Source organism: Colossoma macropomum, unplaced genomic scaffold (assembly GCF_904425465.1).
Source record: "Colossoma macropomum unplaced genomic scaffold, Colossoma_macropomum, whole genome shotgun sequence".
Classification (NCBI taxonomy): Eukaryota; Metazoa; Chordata; class Actinopteri; order Characiformes; family Serrasalmidae; genus Colossoma; species Colossoma macropomum.
This window is the reverse complement of record NW_023494825.1, coordinates 870,693-894,154: the sequence shown is the minus strand read 5'-3', so window position 1 is coordinate 894,154 and position 23,462 is coordinate 870,693. Positions and strand designations below refer to the sequence as shown.

Below are 23,462 nucleotides of genomic sequence, written 5' to 3'. Positions count from 1 at the left end.
TAAAGTAATATTTTTCAAACCCCTTGAATTAAAGCTGAAAGTCTACACTTCAGTCACATCTTCACTGCTTCATTTTAAATCCATTGAGGTAGAGTACAGACTCAGAATTACAAAAAAAAGTGTCACGGTCCAAATACTTATGGACCTGACTGTATACACTCACTTCATTCAGAGTGGTTTAGGGTAAAATGGTCCAGATGTCTTTATAGTGGTGGTGATAGGAACCAGGGGTCACCATGACTTCAGAGGGGGTTTTCAGTTCGGTTAATGACTGAACTGAAAACCCCCTGCCACACATACTTTACACTTACACACACACACACACCTCTTTTTGATGCTCTACTTGCACTATCTGGAACATTGCTGCTATTACTGTGTTCTACTCAAGTACTGTTTCTACCTCAGTAACTGTTGTGCTCGCATATGTTATAATCTGTCTGCTTACATATCACAGCATGTTAAATATCTCTGCACCTTATTCTCATTACCTCATGCTCAGAAATGAGTGCTGTGTTGGCGCTGCACTGTCCTGTCTGTTTACTGTGTCTAATGTCTGATTTATTTCTCAAACTTATATTGTATTGTTTTTAGTTCAAGTCTGCACGTTTGCACTTTGTCTGTACTGCCTGTTTTGTTCCATGTTGCACCATGTTGGTCCTGGAGGAACCTCATTTGGCCCCACTGTGTACTTGTACACAGATGGAATGAAAATAAAAGCCTCTTGACTTGACTTAACACAACCACCAGTGAACCTACATGAGTCTTCTGAGTTTTATATGGAATGTTGATGATCTGAAATAATAAGTTTTCTTTGGGGACTGTTTTGCCTCATAACACACTGAATGAATGGCTTATGCTGGAATTTTAGGCTTAGAACGTCTTAGAACTATCGAAAAACAATGTCTCAGACATCAGGCAGCGTATTCATAACCATTTTGTCTACTAGTTTTCTGTGAGGGAGTTTTTAGAGGTGGACATCTGGTTCCTATCACCACCACTGTGAACAATTCCAAGTCCAGTAATGCTAACTCCTCTCTCTTACCTAAGCTTCAAGTCCTAAAGAAGTTATTCAAATTCAAATACACAGATTATAATGTTGGTACAGTTTTTCTCCCCAGTGTTAAATTTTAGAGGACTGTCTTCTTCTCTTATGACACAGTAGATTGTGAATTTGGAAACATTGGATTATGAAGAAGAACGAAGGAGAAATACTCCTGATGATTTGAGCTAATAAAGGAAATTTATGTGGGAGAGAGGCATGTAGGGGGCTAAAGACACCCTAAACCTGGCCCTGGTTATTTATAGGACAGGCAGATTGTTAAGAGCTTATTTAAGGTGAGCTGGTAGGGTGCACTACTGATAGCCTTCTGATGCTTTTGAGACTTCCAGCTTGTGTCAGAAAGAAAAATCCAGCTTTGAAAACAGTGACACAGCACAGAAATTACATCAGCATTTAATTTCCAGACTTGCCTTGGATGGTGTACACCTGTTGTAAACTTTGAGTAAACCTGTCTAACTTTTTCTTTAGTTTGGTTTTGACGTGCGAAACTCCACCTGAATTCAGGCAGCAAACAGCTGAACCGCGCTAATCCACAAGGGAATTCAACACCAGAGCATGTTTTTTTTTTTCCACTGCACATTTTCTCTGTACTGTCCGCACAAAATGCTGCTTTAACATTTCACTCTATAAAAACTCTCACAAACGTGAGTGTTTGATTATTGATCAGAAGTTTTGCAGCGCTGGTTCCTGCACTGCGAGCTGCTGTAAAAAAAAATGAAAAGAAAAGCAATAAAATAATGATATGCATTTGATTATAGATTGTGGAGCAAATGCCAAGCATAACTGACCATCAGCCATTTTAGTTAGTAGCCTATTTATATAGAAACAATATGTAACGAGGCAGAATAACTCAGACGCTCGCGGTTAAAAGAGAGAGTGAGGCTTTAATGTTAGAGTCGAAGCAATACCTCGCAAGGAACTAGACTAAAAGCCCGGGCTTTATACTAAACTAATTATACGAAAACAGGTGAAACCAGTTAATACTCCGGTGACAGAGAGCGGTGATTGGAGCGAGATGGAGGACTGAGAATCATGTGATTCCCCTGGGGGTTCTGGGAAATGGAGTCCCTAGAGACCTCAGAGCCCGAAGGATGCGTGACACAATATGTTTTGCCCCACCACTTTTGGAGGTGTGGTGCCACCCCTGTGTCCTATGCTGTCAGATTATGTCCAGTAAAAAAAGTGTTACCAAAACATCTTCTGATTCTTTATCACGTTATCATGCACCAAAAATAATATTAACCAACTATATGTTTCACCTCCCCCTCCCACTATCCTCACCTACTGTTGAGCAAAAATACTCAGCTAGCTCAGAGCCCCTCCCCTCCAGATAAAAAATGCAGTTAGCATCTAACCAGAAGTGAAAAATGGAGTATTATTTACAGACAAAAGCAAGAAAATTAAGTACCATATTAAGTGATTCCATGTCTTACAATATGTACAGTCATGTACAGTGGAACATACAATATACAAATATTACATATGTAAAAATGTGAATAAATACACAGAGGTAAACTGGGTGAAGTAGGGTACAGACAGTGCAAATGTATAGTTGTATGTACAGGATGAGCTGCATGTGTAAATTAGGTTAAGTATGCAGAGTATAAAGTATAGTAGGTCATATCTACAGAAACAGACTGTGCAAATATGAACAGTGCAAATTACATCAAGTACTGTAAACACTGCAGTAATGAACGTTTGTGTGTTGGTGTGGAGTTCAGCAGGGTCACAGCCTCAGGGAACAAGCTCTTCCTGGGCCTACTGGTGGGAGCGGAGGCTCCTGTAACGCCTGCCAGATGGGAGGAGCTCCATGGTTAAGATGAGGGACGACCTTAATGATTCTCACTCTATCCAGGCAGCGCTTGTGATAAACATTCTCAGTGGAGGGTAACTGGGCGCCGGTGATGTGCTGGGAAATTTTCATCACCCACTGGATTCAGGAGTGTCGCTAAGCCAGTCACTCTAAGTATTATTTAGATTGTTCATTATAATTAAAATCATCAACAGATTTTTATTGTTATTTATTCAACCGTGCCAGCATGTCTCCAAATTCACAATAGCTATACTGCGATAGGTGCAAACTGGGGGCCCTGCAGCTGCTACTGTAATGCAGTGCTGTCTGGACAGACATTTTTTAACATAACAACAGGAAAGGGCAGTCCTCTGCTGTCCAGATTTGGGGTAAAGTGTAGCACCAGCTTAGCCAATCATATCAGATCTGAGGGAGGGGCTCTGGTGGTATGCACTCTGCGAACAGAGGAAAACATCCTCCTGTGGGATCATGCCCCAGACCCTCTTAGTAGAGGCTTAGCCACATCCATACATCTCTAGTGCTTTACAGTGTGATGCGGAGCAGTTGCCATAACACACTGAGATGCAGTTTGTGAGTGTGCTCTCAGTGTTACAGTAGCGGTAGAAATCTACCAGTATCCACCTGGAACACAGGTGAGCTTTCTTAGGGCTCCATAGGAAGTAAAGATAGATGAGTTTAGGGACCAGGTGAGATCATATGAGATGTAGATGGCAAGGAACTCTACTGCAGCTCCGTTCATGTAGACAGAGGTGTGTGCAGGGTTCCTCACCCACCTAAAGTCCACGATGATCTCCTTGGACTTCTGGGTGTTAAGTGCCAGGTACACTATGCAGCCAGGTGCTGAACCTCATTCCTGTAGGCGATCTAGTCATCATCTCTGATTAGACCTGTACTGTAATACTGTAACAGAACTCAACAGAACTGATGGTCTTGTTAACTCTGCTGTGCATACATACATACATACATACATACATTAAAGTTATTACTGAGCTTTAGCTTCATGTATCCAATGTATCATATGAAATGGCATCATAGTCTGGTAGAGTATTTCTCACAGATAAAAATGTTGTTTACATGTTTGGAATTATGTTGTTTCTTTTTCGCAGGTGTAGCTGAAAGTGAACAAAAATAAGTTTATGACTGTCTTACTGTTTTAAATGGGTGAAAAACTCAATGATGAATCACCACCTCATAGAAGAAGTGTTAAAGTATATATTTAGCATCACTAAAGCATTACGTCTTCATGAGTTCATGATTTGTTGCTATCAGTGTAAAGTGGTGAAATATTCCTTCTTTTCAACATTTTGTTCATGATAAAATAATTAGGGAAAGACATTAATTAAGTCATTTTGTTTTTATTTAAACTTCAGTTACATTTCCTCCTCTTGGAGCACAAAATGATTAGGAAACACTGATAATTGAAAAGGAGTTCAGTCACACAGAGCAGTTACACAAATGTTGGATAACAAGTTTAATACTTGGATAAAAGTTTAATGGGTGCAAATAAAATTCATAGTTCAGCTCAAGCTGGGAGGATGAAGGCTGGCAGAATGCCTCTGAGACAAACCTATTCAACCCACAGTTTAGCCCTGCCCACTCGTTATAAACAGTGTTTCAGCCTTTTTAAATGAAGTACAATAGAGCTCAGCCAATCACAACAGAACTTATTTACATAATAATAAAAATAATATAAGTACATAAAACCACACTAATATTATAAGTGGACCTCAGGGGTCAAATACAACACAAGAAAAATGTAGGATTTGGGCCTTCTGGAGAGAGAGAGAGAGAGAGAGAGAGAGAGAAAGAGAGAGAGAGAGAGAGAGATAAAGATCAATGCTTCCTGAGCTTTGCTAAAGGCCACACATATTTGACGAATCATTGCCTAGCACAAGTGTTAGCTTTAGCATTGGCTCCAGTTGTAGCTCATCTGAAGGTGCGGGCCCCATTACTTAAACCTCCATACATTAACCTCTACTGCTTTCCTTCACAGTGCCTGCTTTCCCTAGTTTGGTTAATGTTGTGTGATTTTAATTTTTTTTGTCTTTTAAAATGCCTACAGCTGCATGTTTTCAATTCTGAGATGTAAATGCTGCCACCTAGTGTAAGTGTACAGATCAACAAGGGTTACTTGTAAAGTGAAGGTTTCTACCCGAAATACTGCTATATAAAGATATGTGACCCTGGCAACTACTAGAACCTGGAATACCCCATGCTTTATGTCAGTACAGGCTGTGTTAGATTGTGGAGTTCACCACAGTGCAAAAAACAAATAACATTAAAATAAGTGAGTACAGATGAAATAGCAGTGTTGGAATGAAAGACACAATGTAGAATAGATCCTCACTGTGAAATCTGAATACTAGTGTGAATTCAGGAAAAATGGGATGTCTGGTAAAGTAACAAATACCACACTGCTACACTGCTCTTTGAGTGATATGTGTCAGTGTATCTACCATGAATCAAATATAACTATCATGAAGAATTACCTCAAGAGTGCCTGCCATTCAAGATTTGTTTTCATTGCTCTGGCGTCAGTGTTTAGGGCATGATTTGAACTACTGGTACATCTACCAAAAACTGACCCCCTTTTGCCCAGTTGTTTTATTTTACACTTGTATGAACTTGGTTGGATGTTTTATAAAAACAATTCAAATTCAACAGAACTAAAGTATGGGAAGAGAAAAACAGAAAGCTTTCCTGACCTTTGAGATTTCTAAAGTGCTTTCTAACTGAGAAAATCTAAATCTAAATGAAAATGTAACGAGTAAAATGTATTTATGAAAATAAAATCTAATGTATGCTTCTTGCTGGGAAAGGTATTTCAGTAAACATACAAGTTTTCAGTTACAGTAATACTTTAGTACAAATCTTCAAAAAAATAAACTGAAATAAAAAATAATTACTACTACTGTAATGAAGTATAATGACCTAAATATTTTTTCCCCCGTGCTCACCCACCTCTGTGTATGAGGCTATTCTATGTTACAAATACGTATAGTGGAGTCATAAGCCCTAAGTCCTGCATAGAGCGGTTCAGTGAATGTAGTGTAGAATGTGTGCAGGTGTGTCAGTGTGTCAGAGACGTCGTAGAAGGACAGAATGCCGGCCGGACAGTCCACATACACTCCCATTATCTTAGAGCGGGAAGGACGGGTAGATATGGTGGTGGTCTTATTATTATGCAAGGCGACATAACGTCCTTTATCGAATAAAAGACTCCAAGACTTGTTGTTGTATCCAAACTTAGAGTGACCGTAGCGTCCTTTCCTTTCCATTGATTTATACGCTACTGCCACAGCAGCCTCCTTCCCGCTCCACTCAGCCTCCCAGTAACAGCGTCCAGTCAGACTCTCCTTAGACAACACCTGCTCCCACTGATCAAATCGGTCCGGATGATTAGGATACCCATTATCATAGTCTTTCGTATGTTTCACTCTGTTCCCGTCAGACAGAACGACACATGTGTCTGCTGTGTTTGGGTCCAGTGTGAGCTCATAGGCATCTGCACACAAGAAGAGAGATTAGAGAGATAATGGCTTCAAAAGAAATAATGTGCATGTAGTCAGCTTTGCTCTTTCTCTGTGACCCACAGTTGTTGTTTTTTTTTTCAGTTTGTCTTTCATTTACAGCTGCAACTATTGAATATTTCCATTTTTCAAATTTCTGTTGAATAGTATCTCAAACTCAGAACTCAGCTGTGTCTGTCTTATCACCCGGTGCAGCTTTAACATGTTCCTCTCTGCTCCAGGTGGCCAGCTCGCTGTTGGTTATTCTCAAAATGCAGCAAACATCATAGTATCTATTAAACCCAATAATATCACCTCAAATCAGAGCATTAATACAGACAGTTAGGTGCAGAGACATGAGGGTTCTACCTCTGAATGCTGCAGATTTGACTGGAAAGGATCATTTTACTGACAAGAAATAAGCCTCTCCATAAAGCACTGTTTCTGCGTGAGCTGCACAAACAATACTTCATTTCCCATCAGACTGAAAAACCCTAATCAGGGAAGCATGTGCTTTAATAGAAACAGCTCAAAATTCCAGTTATTCAAATTATTTAAATCTGTAAATGACTGACATTATCTAATTTTACTGATTATTCATTGCAGAACAAACTTTTTTGAAAAAAAAAAGAAATACAGAGAGTAAGTGTGTGTGTGTGTGTGAGTGTGTGTGTGACTGTGTGAGTGAGTGTGTGTGTGTGTTTGTGTGTGAGTGTGTGTGTGTGTGAGTGTGTGTGTGTGTGTGTGTGTGTGTGTGTGTGTGTGTACTTACATTTCTTCAGTCCTGGTTCGATTCTGTTCTCACCTCCATGTTCCACTCTAAACACACACACACACACACACACACGTGTTTATTTATTCATTTCAGTGCTCTCACCCTCCCCTCTCTCTCTCTCTCTCTCTCTCTCTCTCTCTCTCTCTCTCTCTCACTGTATGTCTCAATTAGTCGTTAACAAATGATAGTAATGATAACGGATAATTTATACATTATTGGGACAGAAAAACTCATCACTAATTAACATCTTATTGGAGTCTGTAATACAAATCATATTCATGTCAAATAAAATCTTAATTAATGTTACTTAATCATTCATCAAAAACAGAAATGAAAAAACATTAACACAACATAGAATTAAAATGATTAATTAAATCATAAAGTAGCTTTTAACTACAGCCTCGTTAACATTTAGTAATGGCTTAAATATTATTTAAAATAACTAAAATAAATAGCTTAAATAGTAGTAATTTTAAATGTATGAGAATTACACACAGCGATAATTAACGGATGTGTTTATATAATACTTATTATGTGCATTTGTTAAGTATTGCTAATTGTAAACATGTTATTACCTTTACAATAGGAGTCACAAAGACAAATAATTAAGGCTGATATATATTTAAATAATGCTTTTTAAACACTATCAGACATTTAAATGTCATATAAAGAATACATGTTTTAAACTTTCTCCAATTGGGACACCATGAGAATAAAGCAATGCTAATTAACCTTAAGAAACATCTTTATGCAGTTTTGTGCATTTTTAAATATTATTCAGGAACTATTTTCTAAATTTACAATAAGGATTGTGTAGCACATTAATTAATGGTTGACTGTCACTGAATCATGCTTACTATGAGCTCTTGTGTATTTAAGGAGTGTTACTAAACTTTACCATAATGACATTTATAGGGTTTTTAAGGGTTAATTAATTCATCAATTCATGCCTCACATTAAAATAAATACATTCTTAAATTTAATGTTAATGAGTAATGGTTAAATAAGATCAAGTAATATATCTAATTTATATCTAAAGTATATACTGGTTATGTAATTTTTTTAAGCACTCTTGCACTTATACAGAGCTTCTTGAGAGATACGTACAGTCAACTTTATAATAAGGGCCACAGAAAATATTAAATAATTATTAATATTGGTTAAGTAATACATTCAAAGAGAATTAATGAGGGTTTATTTTATACAATATTGAAACTAATATGTTAGAAGTACAGAAATGTGCTCACATCTACTTGAAGAGAACAGAAAAAGCATCTACATGTGGACCATGGAGTCTGACCACACATCTCAGCATACAACAAGAACTGGATGGACAGTAAATGGGCAGTCATTGCCTTATACCAGTGGTTCCCAGCCCTGGTCCTGGAGTATCTTCTGTCCTGCACACTGTAGAGCAGCTTTTCTCAATCCTGGTCCTGGAGACCCACTGTGCTGCGTATTTTACTATTCTCCTTTAACACACACACCTCAACGCACTAAGGGACTCTTAATAAGCTGATTAGTCGGATCAGCCGTGTTGGTGTATTAGGTGTTAAAGGTTATTTTGTTTTATTTCATGTAAATCTGCATCAAGTTAAACACTTCATAATCTATGATACACAGTACATATTCTAAAATAGTGTTAAAAGGAGTTAAAGTTAGTTAAAAAGTGGTAAAATCCAATGAGGAGTCACTTGGTTGAAAAAGTGCTGTCTCTGTAAGAGATATATGATTTGCGGGTTTGCGCCTTCTCAATGCAGGAGTTTCTACATTGTGGCTTCGCAGAAAAAAAGAACTGTTTTTATCTTTTACACCCAGGTATGTTTCTCTGCCACGTAGTTTTGTTCTTTGTCCAGTAGGGGGTAGCGTTGAAAACAAAATGTTGCTCTTCATGTATTTTGTATTGGTAGAAAATGGCAGGAGCCTTTGCAATGCAATTACTCTGTAGTACTGAGCAATATGAAGCATATTCCAGCATAGCTTGTTAAAGAAAGTTTATTATTTATATGTTTTGTAGGATTTTGATTCTAAATTCATATACTGCAATGCACAAGCAATCTAAGTATTAATGTTGCCCATTGTGTGATAATATTTGTACTTCATACTAGCCCTTTAAATGTTGTACGCATTTCATTCATTATTTTTTCCATGTAAATTTCTCCTGGAAAAGACTACATTTTATAAGCATATATTTCTTTAGTCCACATTAAGAGCTGAAAAGAGGGGTTCCTACTTTGTGCTTTCTCACTGACACTGAACTGTTTTGTGTTTTACAGCTCGGAGCTGTAAAATAAATGAAAGAGGCAACAGTTCCAACTCCAGCACAGTTTTTCTCACACACAGTGATAGCCAGGGCTTCCAGTCTGGTGGTTTAAGCAGTGTTATGATTACCTTGGCAGCAGGGAAAACACTAGTAATTGCAGGGCTCCATGACCAGGGCCGAGAAACACTGTTGTAGAGTTTTCCTGTTCTAACGCACCAACTCAGGATGGGCTGTTAACGAGCTGACTTTGGTTCTCTGAAAGCATCTTAGCACATAGACGACTCTTAAATGGTAGAGTGAGCATCACACTGATCACTCTCTCTAACAGCTGATTATTAAGTCTCATTAAATAACACATTAATAAACTACTAAATAATATCCAAGATAAGACGCTAGTTATCATTACTGTCACTGATAATTAATTGGGACAATACTTAACCATTTATTAATAATTGTTTACTACTTAAATTCTGAAATCATTAGTTCATTATTAAGGCATTAATTAACCATTTAGTAAGGCTTACTACTGTCTTAAGTGCTGTTACTCTCTCTCTCTCTCTATTAGACTGCTGACACTTTGCATCATTGTGTGTTTTCATCGGATCAGACTTAAGTCAATTGCATGTAAAGCAGTGTAAACACACCCAGGACACATTCAACCATGCACACACACACACACACACACACACACACACACACACACACACACACACACACACACACAGCTTTATTCGGTTTTCTTAATGATATCGTTTAATTTAACTCTTGATCTCATTTGACTCATTTTCTGTGTTGAAGATGAAAAGGGATAAATTCACTGTTGGATCATCTGCTGCTCCTCCCTTCATACTTAGAGATTATGTTCAGATTATTTAGAGCAGAGAAAAACTAATCAGTCTGACTGATCAACTGATTGACTTCACATACATAAAACAAAGAGATCAATTCACTCCCCTCTAGATCTTATTCGCACTCACACACTTACACAGGTACACACACACCCACACCCACACACACACACACACAGTGGTTCGGTGTCTCTATTGTATGAAAAAGAAGAGGCAAATAAATCTCACAGTGTTGTTGTTCAGGAACTAACAATGATATGTGCTGTCTCTCTCTCTCTCTTTACCTCTTTAGAGAAACTGTGTCTCCTTTTTTCTTTATTTTTCATTACATCCATTTCTGTTTTCATATGATTGTACTAATGTAGGCCAACAGGTAGCAGCGCCACCAGAAATGCACAATGCAGATTCACCATCAAAGAAGAAAAGTCCAGTCCCAACAGCACATTCACAGTCCTGCAGTCCACAACGGCATTTGCATGTGAGGACCACAAGGCGACAGGGTGGGGACCCCATCCATGTGGGCAAAACAGAGTGGCCTGTTACCCAAAATTCATTGAGATACAGGTGAGGACCAATCAGAGTAGACAGTTTTGTTTACAGCTGTCTGGCCATCATGGCAGAGAGGAAGATATTCAGATACATTTGGTTATTAATATAACTTTTCACTGAGCTCCATTATGTTTGTAATCTGAACTGAGTTACAGTAGATGAACAAATGAGCTCTTTTAAAAACACGAGAATGACCAGCATGAAGAACCTGCATGTTAAACAAGTCTGTTCCAAATGCACGTTTAAACCAAACACCCTCAACGTCTCCTGCCTTAGAGTTCTGCACACTGTTTACATCACCAAAGAGTGGAGTCTGAGGTGGACCGAGAGAGAGAGAGAGAGATACAGTGAGAGAGATGCAGAGTAAGAGACGCACAGAGATGCAGAAAGCTACAGAGAGTGATACAGAGAGATACAGAGAGATACAAAAAGAAAGGACAATACTACAAAGAAAACATATCAAATGTTGAAACTGAGAAGTTTTATTGTTAAATATATGCCCATTTTGAATTTAGGTAGACCAACAAGGTAGAAGTGTAGAAGTGAACAGTGATTGGATGCAGTGTTTCAAAACTCCAACAGCACTGGAGTCTGCTTGGTCCTGATACACAATCCGTCACAATTTTTTTCTGACATCTGATATGTTGTAACAGGGAAATACACACACACACACACACACACACACACACACACATCATCTAAACCGGTTATCCTTCTGGGTCACGGTGGGGTGCTGGAGCCTATCCCAGCTGAATTATTATTTATTTAACTGATTTTTGTTATTTTGCCCAGCTACTGCTTAGTTAAGATGTCTGGTTTTATTTTAGGTCTGTTTTTCTGACGGTAATCCTGGTCCTGTGGCAAAGGACTCTGTTCTTTGAAGAACCATGAATGAAGTCAACACTCCTGAGGGTATTTGAAAGAAAGAAAGGCCGTCACCTAAGATGCATAGACAGATGGCATGAGTCGTTCTTAATCTGTCCCGATTTGTCATTGTAATAACACACAGAAGTAGATTCTGTCAAAACACTCCTTTAGGGCAGGGGTGGGGAACTGAGGGATGGAGTCCAGCACAGTTTGGGGTTTTCCTGCTCTAACACACCAACTAAACCTGGTAACTAATTGATGAATTAAATCTGGGATGTCTGAACAGGAAAATTACACAACTGCAGAAATCCGGCCCTCCAAGACCAGAGTAACCCACCCCTGATTTAGGGCACTTTCACACTTGGCAGATCTGGTTCAATGGAACTGATCCCTGGCTTGATAACCTGTTTTAGTGCCGTTCATTAATCCAAGAGAGAAAACTGCTATTCAAAACCTGGAGCACACCAAATAAGCAGATTCCATGAAGTGGCTGATCTCTGCCCACTCCATGCTGGCTCCTCGTTTCGGAGAGTCACAACAAGTACTCTCCCATTGTGTTCTTGCTCACTCCAGCTCCAGCCTCTCATTAACACACACATCTGCAGCTCATGGACTCCTATACTCTGCTGTTTGGCACCGCTATCTTGGGGTGGTCAACACTGCTGCCAGACTGTATTCAGTACAATTACAGAGTGGCAGTTTAAGAAATGTATCGTCCAGAATTAAACTATTTAAAGAGCATCCGAATGGCTGGATAACATTATAAAAAATCGAATGTAGTGATGTTTGTGCAGTCTTTATAGGTAGACCTGGCTATGTGGTTGGTGAAGCACAGAACTCTGTGTAATTGTTTTTCCTCTGCTTTTGTTTTGAGCTCATTTCATTTTATAAACCATACAGGGTATCTTGACTTGATGTGAACTGTAGTTACACTATTTTGTGTGTGACTGTTTATACCGGAATCCCACACTAAACACAGTGCTATCAGTATCAGTGCCAGGTGCAGGTAAATAAGTTCACCTGCTGCTGAATATAGCAAGCTAACCATCACATTCTCATTTATGAAACAGAAAATTCCAGAAATCTGCAATCTAGATACTGATTTTTTAAATTTACTTGTAGCACTCCAGAATGTTCATGTAAGCAAACTATCAAAATAAAGAAATATGTTTGGCACTTTGAGGTCATTTCTACAGTCTCAGATTCAGTTTTACTGTTGGACTTAATCCTAACACTTTATATTTAGTGTTTATTTGCATTAATAACAGATTTTTATGATTAGTTTAACGGCAACATTTAAGAACATGTTAAGATCTTGTAAATCTAGATCATAAAGATATTGATATATTTGATCTGCTATCTCTTTGCTCAGAGGAATCCCAAGAATTTACACAAATATTACCGCACTAAGGCACTTCTTATGGCTGTTATCAGCTTCTTTATTTAAATTTTGACAGTTCATTTATAGCTGATGTGTTTTACAGATATGGTGTCATGTAGACAGGACATTTAAATAATCAGCAGTATGCAGAAATGTCTGTTGATTATAAAAAAGGCGACAGGTTTAAGTATTTAATGTATTAGAGAGGTTATGGTTGATTTAATCATGAGAACTCATCATTTCTCAGTACATGTGTATTTGTTTACAAGCGGATCTTGACCGCTTCAACAAGGCAGATGCGCAGATGTACTGCCTAAGCTAGAGTACAACAAACAACAATCTATGTACTTATATTCACGGTTTGCACTACTACATGCATAATGAAAGGCATGAAGTAGTGAGTGACAAAATATTAATTTCCTGAGTATTCCAAAGATACCAGAATGCCATACTGCTCTGGACAAATACCATTAATAACCACACATCTTCAGCTTTTCAGGCTCCACTGTGGACTCACACAGCTTATTATTCAGTCTAACTCATATTAACAACTGCATATGTAATGCAAATAAAATGGCTGATCTTTTAGCAAATAAAGGAACACATAGGGTCCCCGTTTACCGCACAGACCTATCCAAAGCTGACAAGTTTATCTGTGGCTTTTAAGACAGTTGCTAAGCAGTGATTGGAGGGCTAAGAAAAATGGGGCTACATACAAATTTAATGACAGTCAGTTTTTAACAGAAGATAATTAAAAATTGGCTTTATGTGGTACTACATCTAAACTTTAAATAATAGAAGCAAAAGTATTAGTTCAAAACTACAAGAAGCATGAAAGGAGGGTTACACAAGACAGAAAAAAGATGATTCATAAGATGATTCTGATGACAATTCCAGAGTGTAACACATTCTTGAACTATTTAAATAAAACTATTTAGCTAAAACTCAACAACCATGGGATCCTTTAAGCAGCTGTCTGATGATCGGAAAATAAAGCTAATTTCTGAGAGGGAAGGATTTAAACAGATATCAAAGCACTTCCAGTTCACAATTCACAATAAAGAAATGGTAGTTCAGTCAGGACCACTTCATCAAAGAAAATACTTTGTTTCCATTTGCAGTAAGTTATATTGGGTGGTGTGGCTCTGTTCTAAGAGCAGTAAAAAGACCCCCCTAGGGTACAGAACAGGGCAGGCAGCAATAACAACAACATGACACTGAATAAGTCAGGCATGAAGGCAATGTTGGGGTGGAGGCGGCTTGCAAAGTGGCTTGAAGAGGAAGTAGCGAGTATGGGCAGAGTAAAACAGCTTATGTTAGAGTCCTGATAAATTTAGCTAATTGTATCTATAGCAGGCGATCAGCTGAGCCATCAGCTGATAGAGATCAGCTGATAACAGCTGTTGAGTTGAACTTGGGGCCTGAGCTTGACTTTGTTTCCTGCCTGAACTAAGTCTATGCTCAATTTCAGTCAGGACCACTTTTTAAAGAAAATATTTTGTTTCCACTTGTGGTAAGTTATATATGGCTCTGTCCTGGGACCTCCTTGCCCTTCTATGTGCATACATGCAAAGCCTAAGGCAGGAAGAGCAGCAGAAAGTGAGTATGGGCAGAAAAAAACAGCTTAAATAAGTGACTTGATTAATTAAATCTAAAGCTTGCATATGAGGTGATCGGTTGAGCCATGAGCTGATTGAGATCAGCTGATAACAGCTTGTGATTGGAGACTGGGGCCTGAGCTTGACTTTGTGGCTTGCCTAAACAAATGCTATGGTCAATGTAATGAGAAGATCTATAGGCCTACTATTCTCCATTCTTTCATATCATACATCTTCAGGGCATACATTCTACAGCAATAGGTGCTCAAAATCAGGCCTAGTCAAAGGAGCAAGTTAAAAACAAGTTGAGAAAACAGCTTTTTTAGTTACAGGCCAGGACTAAAAGATCCCTAAGAACAGGACCACCTAACCCAGGGCATCTCACTCGCTTTCAAATGTGAGTAGATCAGCCCATCTTATGGACAGACATCGACATATGATGGGCGATTATTTGCTTAACTGCTTTATGCTTTTGTTTCAGTGTGTTTTGCAGTACTCTTGGTCTGACCCCAACCAAATGTTGAGTAGTGTGGGTCAACAAAGTCTGCAATGTAATTCTAACAGCCTCATCAAACATTTGGAAGTCTATCCATTGTCCACATGTCACAGCTCCGTGTCAACAGCCAATCCACATTCACTGCTGAATCAACTACAACCAAGTTTCCAAAAAAGTTGAGACATTGTGAAAAAATGTAAATAAAAACAAAATGCAGTGAGGTGTAAATCATTTATACCACATATTTAATTTAAAATAGTACAAAGACAACACGTCAAATGTTGACAATAAGAAAACAGTTTTTTGAAAAAAATTATGCCCATTTTGAATTTGATGTCCGCAACACAAAAAAGTTGGGACAGGGGCATGTTTACCACTGTGCTGCATCACCTCTTCTATTAGCAACACTATGTACGTGTTTGGGAACTAAGGAGACCAATTGCTGTAGTTTTGAAAGTGAAATATGTTTTAATTCTTGCTTGATACATGATACAGGTGCACAACATCTTGGGGTCTCCACTGTCATATTTTTTATTTCATAATAAAGGCCTGCACTACAGCCAGATTAAAGCTTTCTCTGGAAAAGACGTCATTTGGATGGCAGCATATGTTGCTCCAAAACCAGTATAAGCATATATATTATAATATAATAATATATAAGTATATATATTATGATGAAATCCCTAAGTTCTTTGCTATACTACATTTAGAAATGTTATCCTTGAATTATTACACTATTTGCTCATGCAGTCTTTTACAAAGTGGTGAAGCCCTCCCTGGTTTTACTTCTGAACGTCTCAGAAAGCTTCTTTGTACTCAATAACGTTACTGACAAGTTGCCAATTAACCTAATTAGTTGGGAGATGTTCCACAAGATTTTTTTAGCAACACACAACTTTACCAGTTTCTTGTTGTCCTTGTCCCCTTTTTTTGAATGTGTTGCTGGTGTCACACTCAAAATGAGCATATATTTTTCAAAAACAAAATTTCTCAGTGTCAACATTTTATACGTTAAATATTAAATGTTAAATATAGAGGCTAAATTATTTGCACATCTTTGCATTCTGTTTTGTTTAAATTTCACATAGCATCCCAACTTTCTGGAAACTGGGCTGTAGATGGTCTGGGATTTAAAGTCACGCCTTCACAAACGACAATGCCTTTGTTAGATCTGTATAAAACTGCTGCTTCTTGCTCAATCACTATTTAAAATTTAGTTTAACATTTAGTTTCCAAATGTTTATGCTGTCTGGAAGCTCTATGAACTTAATAATAATAATAATTATAATAATCAAATTCAAATAATCAAGCGTTAGCATTACTATTTTAAACATTAAAATTTAAAACATTATGTTCCATTATTTACCTGTTGTGTTGGGACTGAATTCTTGAAAATTTACATAATTAGATAAATAGTTACAAAAATAATTCCTTATTTTGGTTATCGGTTTCCTAATAATCAATATCACTATCGGTTGACCCCCCAGCTAACAGGTGCATGCAATCTCATAAAACAACACTGGCAATAGAGCAAGTTGTACCGAATGTCAGGATGTCACTTACAAGCTCAAATTTCTGTCGTGGTATAATCCCCTGGTCAGCTGTATGGGCCATTACTTTCAAGTGTCAACATCTAGTTGCAACAGTCACAATATAAATGTACTATAAGTAGTTCTGCTCTGCAACAGCACCCATGTAGATCTCAGCTCATGTCCTCTGTTTACTCTTTCTAGCATTGGCATATAAACACCTGGCCAAATATTATGATAATAATTCCACACTAAAGTCCAATTCTAAAGTCACACACAATACAACAAAAATAATCTTACGTTTTATACCATAACTGCACAACAGACGCTACATAAACTGTCAGTAAGCTAAGGAGCCTTGTTAAAAATACAGGAGCACATGAATACATTCTTCAGTATGTAGCCAGGAGGACACTAGGTCCCAGCTGGAAAGGAAACTGGAGGGACACTACGACCCAGCAGGAAGGCTAGTTTTGAGGATCGGGAGCAAACGTGAATATCTTGAGCTCTCTCCAGACCCATAGTAGTCCGGCATTGTTAAACAACGTGCTCAGAACGCCACTGTAGTCTGGAGTTTCCGACTTTTATCCGTGTGTACACACCGGAAACGGTATGTGTGATTATTTTAGCAGGTTTATTGATGTGTTCACTGTGATAGTTTCTCTGTGTAGAGGCTTAAAGGGTTGGTTCACTGATTCTGTAGCTGAAAGAAGTCTTGGTGGTTTTTCCTGCTTAAACAGTCGGAAAGATGAGATACAGGTAACTATGTTCAATTGTTAAAGCTAAGCAATGCCGCTGGGGGGTTTAATGTGTTTTATACAATGGAATGGCTTAGCATTTGTTCTAGTCCCAAATGCTGCAGTGCTGGCGCTTCTTACAGTGGGATATTCATTATGTTTAGCTAATTGTGGAGGCTGGTGACTGAAGGAGAGCTTCCAAAGGGGGTCAGCAGTCACAGTTACTGAAATAACCTACAAACAGGTAATGTGTGTGTGTGTGTGTGTGTGTGTGTGTGTGTGTGTGTGTGTGAGCCTATTTCACACAGTGCTTGTAAGACTCACTGGGGCTAAGGCTACAAGGCTATGGGTGCTAATAGGGTTTCCAGCTTAACTTTACTGGAGGTCTAGGCTGCTGCAGCATTTATATATGTGTGCATAAAAATTGAAAACTACCTTTTGTCTCTTTTTGTAGAGTGGCTGAAGACAAGAGTGCAGTCATTGGTGTAGCCACTGTTTTTCTCACATTTACTTTTATATGGCTTTGGCGTTTTCTTAATACAATAATGACTTAAGGTTTAACTTGCTTACATTGGTACCAGTTTGGACACAAATCTATTTTATGGGTTTTATTTTCCTTTCTGGGTTTTGTTTTATTTCAAGTGGAGGGTTGGTTTCCAATATGTCCTATTGCTTTTAGTCAACTGTATTGTTAATGGAGGAATGTGCAATATCCTGGGGTCATTAGAGTTTACATTTTAGCCAAGGGGGCACAGTGCAGTACCTTCTTGAATGAAAGTTCTGATTGATAGCTGGAATCTATTTTTTTATGTGGAATTGAATGTAATCTTAATTGTATTTTTTTGACGGGTACTAAGTATCCCCTTATTACGGCTTAGAACCTTTCGTCCTTGGTCTTTTAATTTGACCGGTGGTGATTGTGGATAGGTAGCTCAGTTTTATTTGTGTGATTTGGGTGTGCACCATACTTATTCTGAAGCTTGAAAATTGAAGTGAGGTGTATATATGTTTAGGGTGTATTTTCTAATTTAGGGGTGTATTGAGTGCTGTGGTTTTCTGTATACTGGGCAGTGTGCTGTTGCACCTATCCGTAGGACACCACTGGTATTTTTTTAGCTTTTGATATATTTTAACAGCATAGGAGGCAGAAATCTTAAAGTATATATTTTTTATTTGTTAAAGGAGATATTTATACATACACGCGTACATGTGATTTCTTTTATGTCACCTTTCTTAATAAACTTAATGTATTAAGCCACCAGCTGTGTGATCTATGTACGTTTAAGTGAACTTGTGCTGGGAAAAAGTACTGCTAAACAGGGTTCTCCCGCCCTTCATAATTAGGGAGTGGCATAGTCTGTTGGTAGTGGAGGCCACCAGTAGTTCAATAATTCTGCCCCCCACCACACACATCTCTAAACATAGTTTTCATACCTGAGAGTTTTAAGGGCACATTGTGGATCCTCCAGTCTAAAAGAAAGCTGCTTCACTCCTGGTGAATCCTTTCCTGGGTGGTTGTAGGTCAGATCCAATTCATTCAGGTGTGAGGGGTTTGAACTCAGAGCTGATGCCAGAGAACAGCAGCCTACCTCTGTGATCATACAGCCAGATAATCTACAGAGAGAGAAAGATTATTTTTACAAACACAAAAAACAGTATTCTTGCAGTTACCTTTGTCTAAAATTAGGACTGCTTAACATGATCCCTTACATCTAAGTTTGTCTGCATGTTCCAGCAAAATACCTTAACAAGCTTCAGTTAGTTCAGAATGCCAGCATTAAAATAATTTGAAAAATTTTATGTGCAGGTGTGCACTGTGCACAACGGATGTGTGATTAGTCTATGGTGGATGATGTAAATAGTTTAGATTAGTCATCCTGAATGTTGAGGGCATAAATGCATCCAGTAGTCTGACTGTTATGGGGAAGAAGCTGTAACACAGTCTGGTGGTAGTAGAACTGATGTGCCAGTACCATGTTCCATAAACCAACAAAGTGAAGAGTGGATCCATTTCTTTTATCAAAGGCAGGATGATTGTTGCCTTGAAGCACTCCAGGACAACTGCCTGGCTCAAGAAAACATTGAACATGTCTTGGACGACATCTACAAGCTGGTCAGCATGAAAATGTCTGTGGATTCTCTGGGTGTTTCGGCTTTGAATGAAACAGTTCTTATTAAACAGAGAAATGAGAAATTTGCAAAGGCGTTTAAAAAACAAAAGGAGAGTTCAAAGGAGTTCAAACAACACAAAAGTATATTTTCTAACATGTAAAGTTACATTTGAATATTTAAAAATACAATTATAAAAATTCATTTTGAAGATGCAAAAATTGATTTGATAATAATTGTTGAATCATTTAAATTCCTGCAAAATTTATGCAGTTCAATTAATACTTGTAAAAAAAAACCTGGATTCATATTAGTTAAAATTGTTCCTTCCAGTAAAATGAATTGGGAGTAGTCATAAACTCTTAATAGTGTGAACTGAATTTGGCCATGCCAAAACCCAATTCTTACAAATAAAAATGGAATTTTAAATGTTAGAATTAGATTTTTTACATTTAGAATTTCATGTATACTAGTATAAAAAATCTTTTCTTCTTCATTTGATCTGCCATTTTTCTATCAATCACTACGGCCTTCTGCGTATGCATCAACAGGAGTAATTTAAAGTATATGCTCTTTGTCATACATGAAAAATGTATAAATCACATTCTATGTGTAAACATTTACATATGCATGGCTTATGGACAAAGATGTACATATGAATAGTTTATAAATTTTTAATGAAAATCTGTCTACCTCTGTCAAAAAACTAAAACTGTGCTGTGGTTGGATCTTTTAACAAGTCAGTGATAGCCATCCCAGTCCCCCTACAAAAGCCCCACAATCTTGGAGGTGAGATGCATTCTGTGTTGAGGAGTGGTCTCAGATTCCCTGCTCTGTATTCTCCACTCTCATTAAACTACTTTCGTTAAGGTTTATAAGTGTTTGTTTCTCTCATTATTTTCAGTGTGAAACTGAGCTTATTAACCATAGATACATTTTTTCATGACCTTTCTGACCAATCTTTTCCAATGTATAACATTTATCATTCAGAAGTTGATTCATAAAAGCTGACCTGAGTATCTGAAGTTTACAGTGTGAGCTCTTCAGTCCAGCACAGAGCTTTTCTACACCTGAGTCCTGTAGATCATTATTACTGAGATCCAGTTCTTTTAGGGAGGAGTTTTCTGTTCGTAAAACTGATTTTAGATTTTCGCAAGCTTTTTCTCCAAGACTGCAGCCAGATAGTCTGAAAAAAGAGAAAGAATGAAATACATGAAATACATTCTTATGATGTAGAGAAAGAAGATTTTTTGAGGAGTTTAAACATCACACAGAGAGTTCAAGAGAGTTTAAACAACATAAAATTAACTTTTATACATCTCATTTGATGGTCAGAGTAAGAGATATAGTAGAATTTTAAAATCACAAAAAATTAGACATTAACCTCAATATCTGGAGTTTACAGTTTGAACTCCTTAGTCCAACAGAGAGCAGCTCCACTGAGTCCTGCAGATTATTGTTACTAAGGTCCAGCTCTTGCAGGGAGGAGTTTGCAGACGTCAGAGCTGAGCAGACAGTTTCACAGTGGCTCTTTTCCAGATTACAGCCTGTTAGACTGCACAGGAAGAGTAAACATATAATACAGTTAGAACACAGGGTGTGAAATCAAGTCTTACAAGAATTATGTAATGGAAGTTACAAGGAAAGTGATGCTTTCCTAATTGTTCCTGTGTTCTGCAAAGGGTTCACTAATTATGCATTAATGTCAGACCAGTGACATAATGCCAATGTTTTACTTAGAGAATAATCTTTCTTTCAGTCTTGCTGCCATTAGAACCATTACGATCAAAACCTGATGGTTTTGCTTTCTGATGGTAACTGGCTTAGTGGTTACTATAAGTGACATTAAAATTTTCCCATTAAAAAGCCATGAAATTCATACTGATTCAGTTCCCAGAACACATGTTAAACCATTATAATCCTTCACACTTTGATATTAACTCACCAGGAAAACACAAAATACCATTACGGACACCACCAGGAACCACTAGAAACTTTCAATGATTTCTATTATTATTTTAAGCAGCATTTTCTTGATTGTTCCATCACAGCTAAAAAAAAAAAACTACTTCAGTACAGCACTAATGTATTTTGTGTAGGAAAAAGCACCCACCTTCTGATTTATCAGTGTGCATGCAGGAGCTTTTTTACGTATACACATGAGGTTCCCAGTGAGCTGCAGGTTTTAGTGCACCTGACTACCTTAATATGCATTGTAAAGACTGGCACTGTTGAGCTGCAAAATTAGGGAAGGTACCTATGAGGGTTTACAATCTGGAGCCATTTACTAACATGATTGTCCAGTAAAAACAATATTTTTAATGCCAAGAATAAGGAGGTGCAATACTTTGACAATGGCTATAGCACTGAAGGCATCTGAGAAGGCAGGGAGAGTGACAAAAGAAAAAAGTGAATATTCCATTTAAGAATTGCTTTCACTCAGGCGTGCCTTTTTGTTTTTTACTTGAAAAAGCTTAAAACTTTGTTTTTGTTTTTTTTTTGTTTTGTTTTTTTACAACTGTTCCATTTTCATTTATTTGGCAGTTTTATTTCATTGTTGTTTTTCTTTTTTGAGCCAGGCTTTCACTTTGGGCTGTACATTAGGTCTTCCAATAAAGTGCTCCAAAGTAGTCTGGAGACACTCTCTGAATACAATTTATGTAATTCATTTTTAATGTAATCCTTTGTACCTATCAGAAAATCAACAACAACCAGCAATTACAACTTCTCTTACAAACTGGAACTCAAAATTAACCCCGTAACTAACTGAACACTTAAGTAAGCTAAGAAAAGATACAGAGATGTTAGTGGGGCAAACAGTAGTGTCTCTTTTCTTGTCATTTTTAAGCCAAACGAACAAAAACTTGCCATTTTGGACCATATATATTTGTCCATTCACCATGAAACTTTAATACATGGCAAAGACAATAGGACTTGTCAAAATATTTAAAAAAATGAAAATACAAGGAGATACAAGGTTTTTGTGCAACAGCAAATATTCTGTATTTTACTTAAGTCAGTATTTTGTTGCATATTCTTTATAATACTATACGTAACACATTCATGGTTTGAACATGTATGCATTTAGATTAGTGTCTCAACATTCGTTTTAAAGTAAAATGGAGGATTAGGTGAATGTTTTCTACCTTGCTATTGCTCAGTTGGACTTGATTGATTTTGATTGGTAAGTCAGAATATTGCTGGAATTATGTGCTTTTCAGCAAGATAAAGCACAATTTCCACAATAAATGTATACATTTAATAATCTAAAAAAAGATAGAAGTGTCAACAAATTACTTCTGAACACTATTCTTTATCTCATTAACCGGTTAGTGTTTCCTTTAATTTGTCTCTTGTCTGAATCTCAATTCAAATATTTTGTAAAGTCCCCGTGCTCAGTGTACCCATATGGGGAAAAATAATGGACATGTATTTATATATGTTTAAATAAATTTATGAATTGAATACATTTCAAATGCATTGCAATCCATGCCAAAATACACTCCAAACCCTAAAATGTATTTTAAAATACAATTATTTTAAAATGTATGTGGAAATATTATACACAGAAATGTGCTATGCAAAAACAAATGTATATAAATGTATTTATCAGATACATTTCACAATGTATAAAAGTATTAGCAAACAAACCTTTAACATGGCAAAGTAAGTGCTGTAGGTATTGATACGCTGTGAAAATACAGTTCAATTATTTGTAATTTTTGTTAAAACTATACGCAATTGAAAAAAATATAATAAATAAAAATAAATACAAATATACTTACCAAATACATTTTTAGCCATTTCCATACATTGCAAAAAATATATTTGATAAATACATTTGGAAAAATATATAAAATGCATTTTAAATTATATGTAATAAATACATTTTTGCCTGTTTTCACACATTCCGAAAATACAATTAATT

The 23,462-nt window shown here is 37.2% G+C and overlaps 1 protein-coding gene across 2 annotated transcripts in view; it reads right to left on the bottom strand.

Moving 5' to 3' along the window:
• Nucleotides 1-4,212: 4,212 nt before the first annotated feature.
• Nucleotides 4,213-23,462, bottom strand: part of LOC118800192 — a 79,908-nt gene continuing 60,658 nt past the window's right edge. For both annotated transcript variants that reach the window (XM_036560370.1, XM_036560369.1), the window contains 5 exons: nt 20,919-21,089; nt 20,547-20,720; nt 18,860-19,039; nt 7,155-7,201; nt 4,213-6,378 (listed from right to left, as the gene is read on the bottom strand). In XM_036560370.1, the coding sequence (XP_036416263.1) occupies nt 5,849-6,378; nt 7,155-7,201; nt 18,860-19,039; nt 20,547-20,720; nt 20,919-21,089 (1,102 nt within the window). In that variant the 3' untranslated portion in view covers nt 4,213-5,848. The remainder of the gene's footprint in view (nt 6,379-7,154; nt 7,202-18,859; nt 19,040-20,546; nt 20,721-20,918; nt 21,090-23,462) is intronic.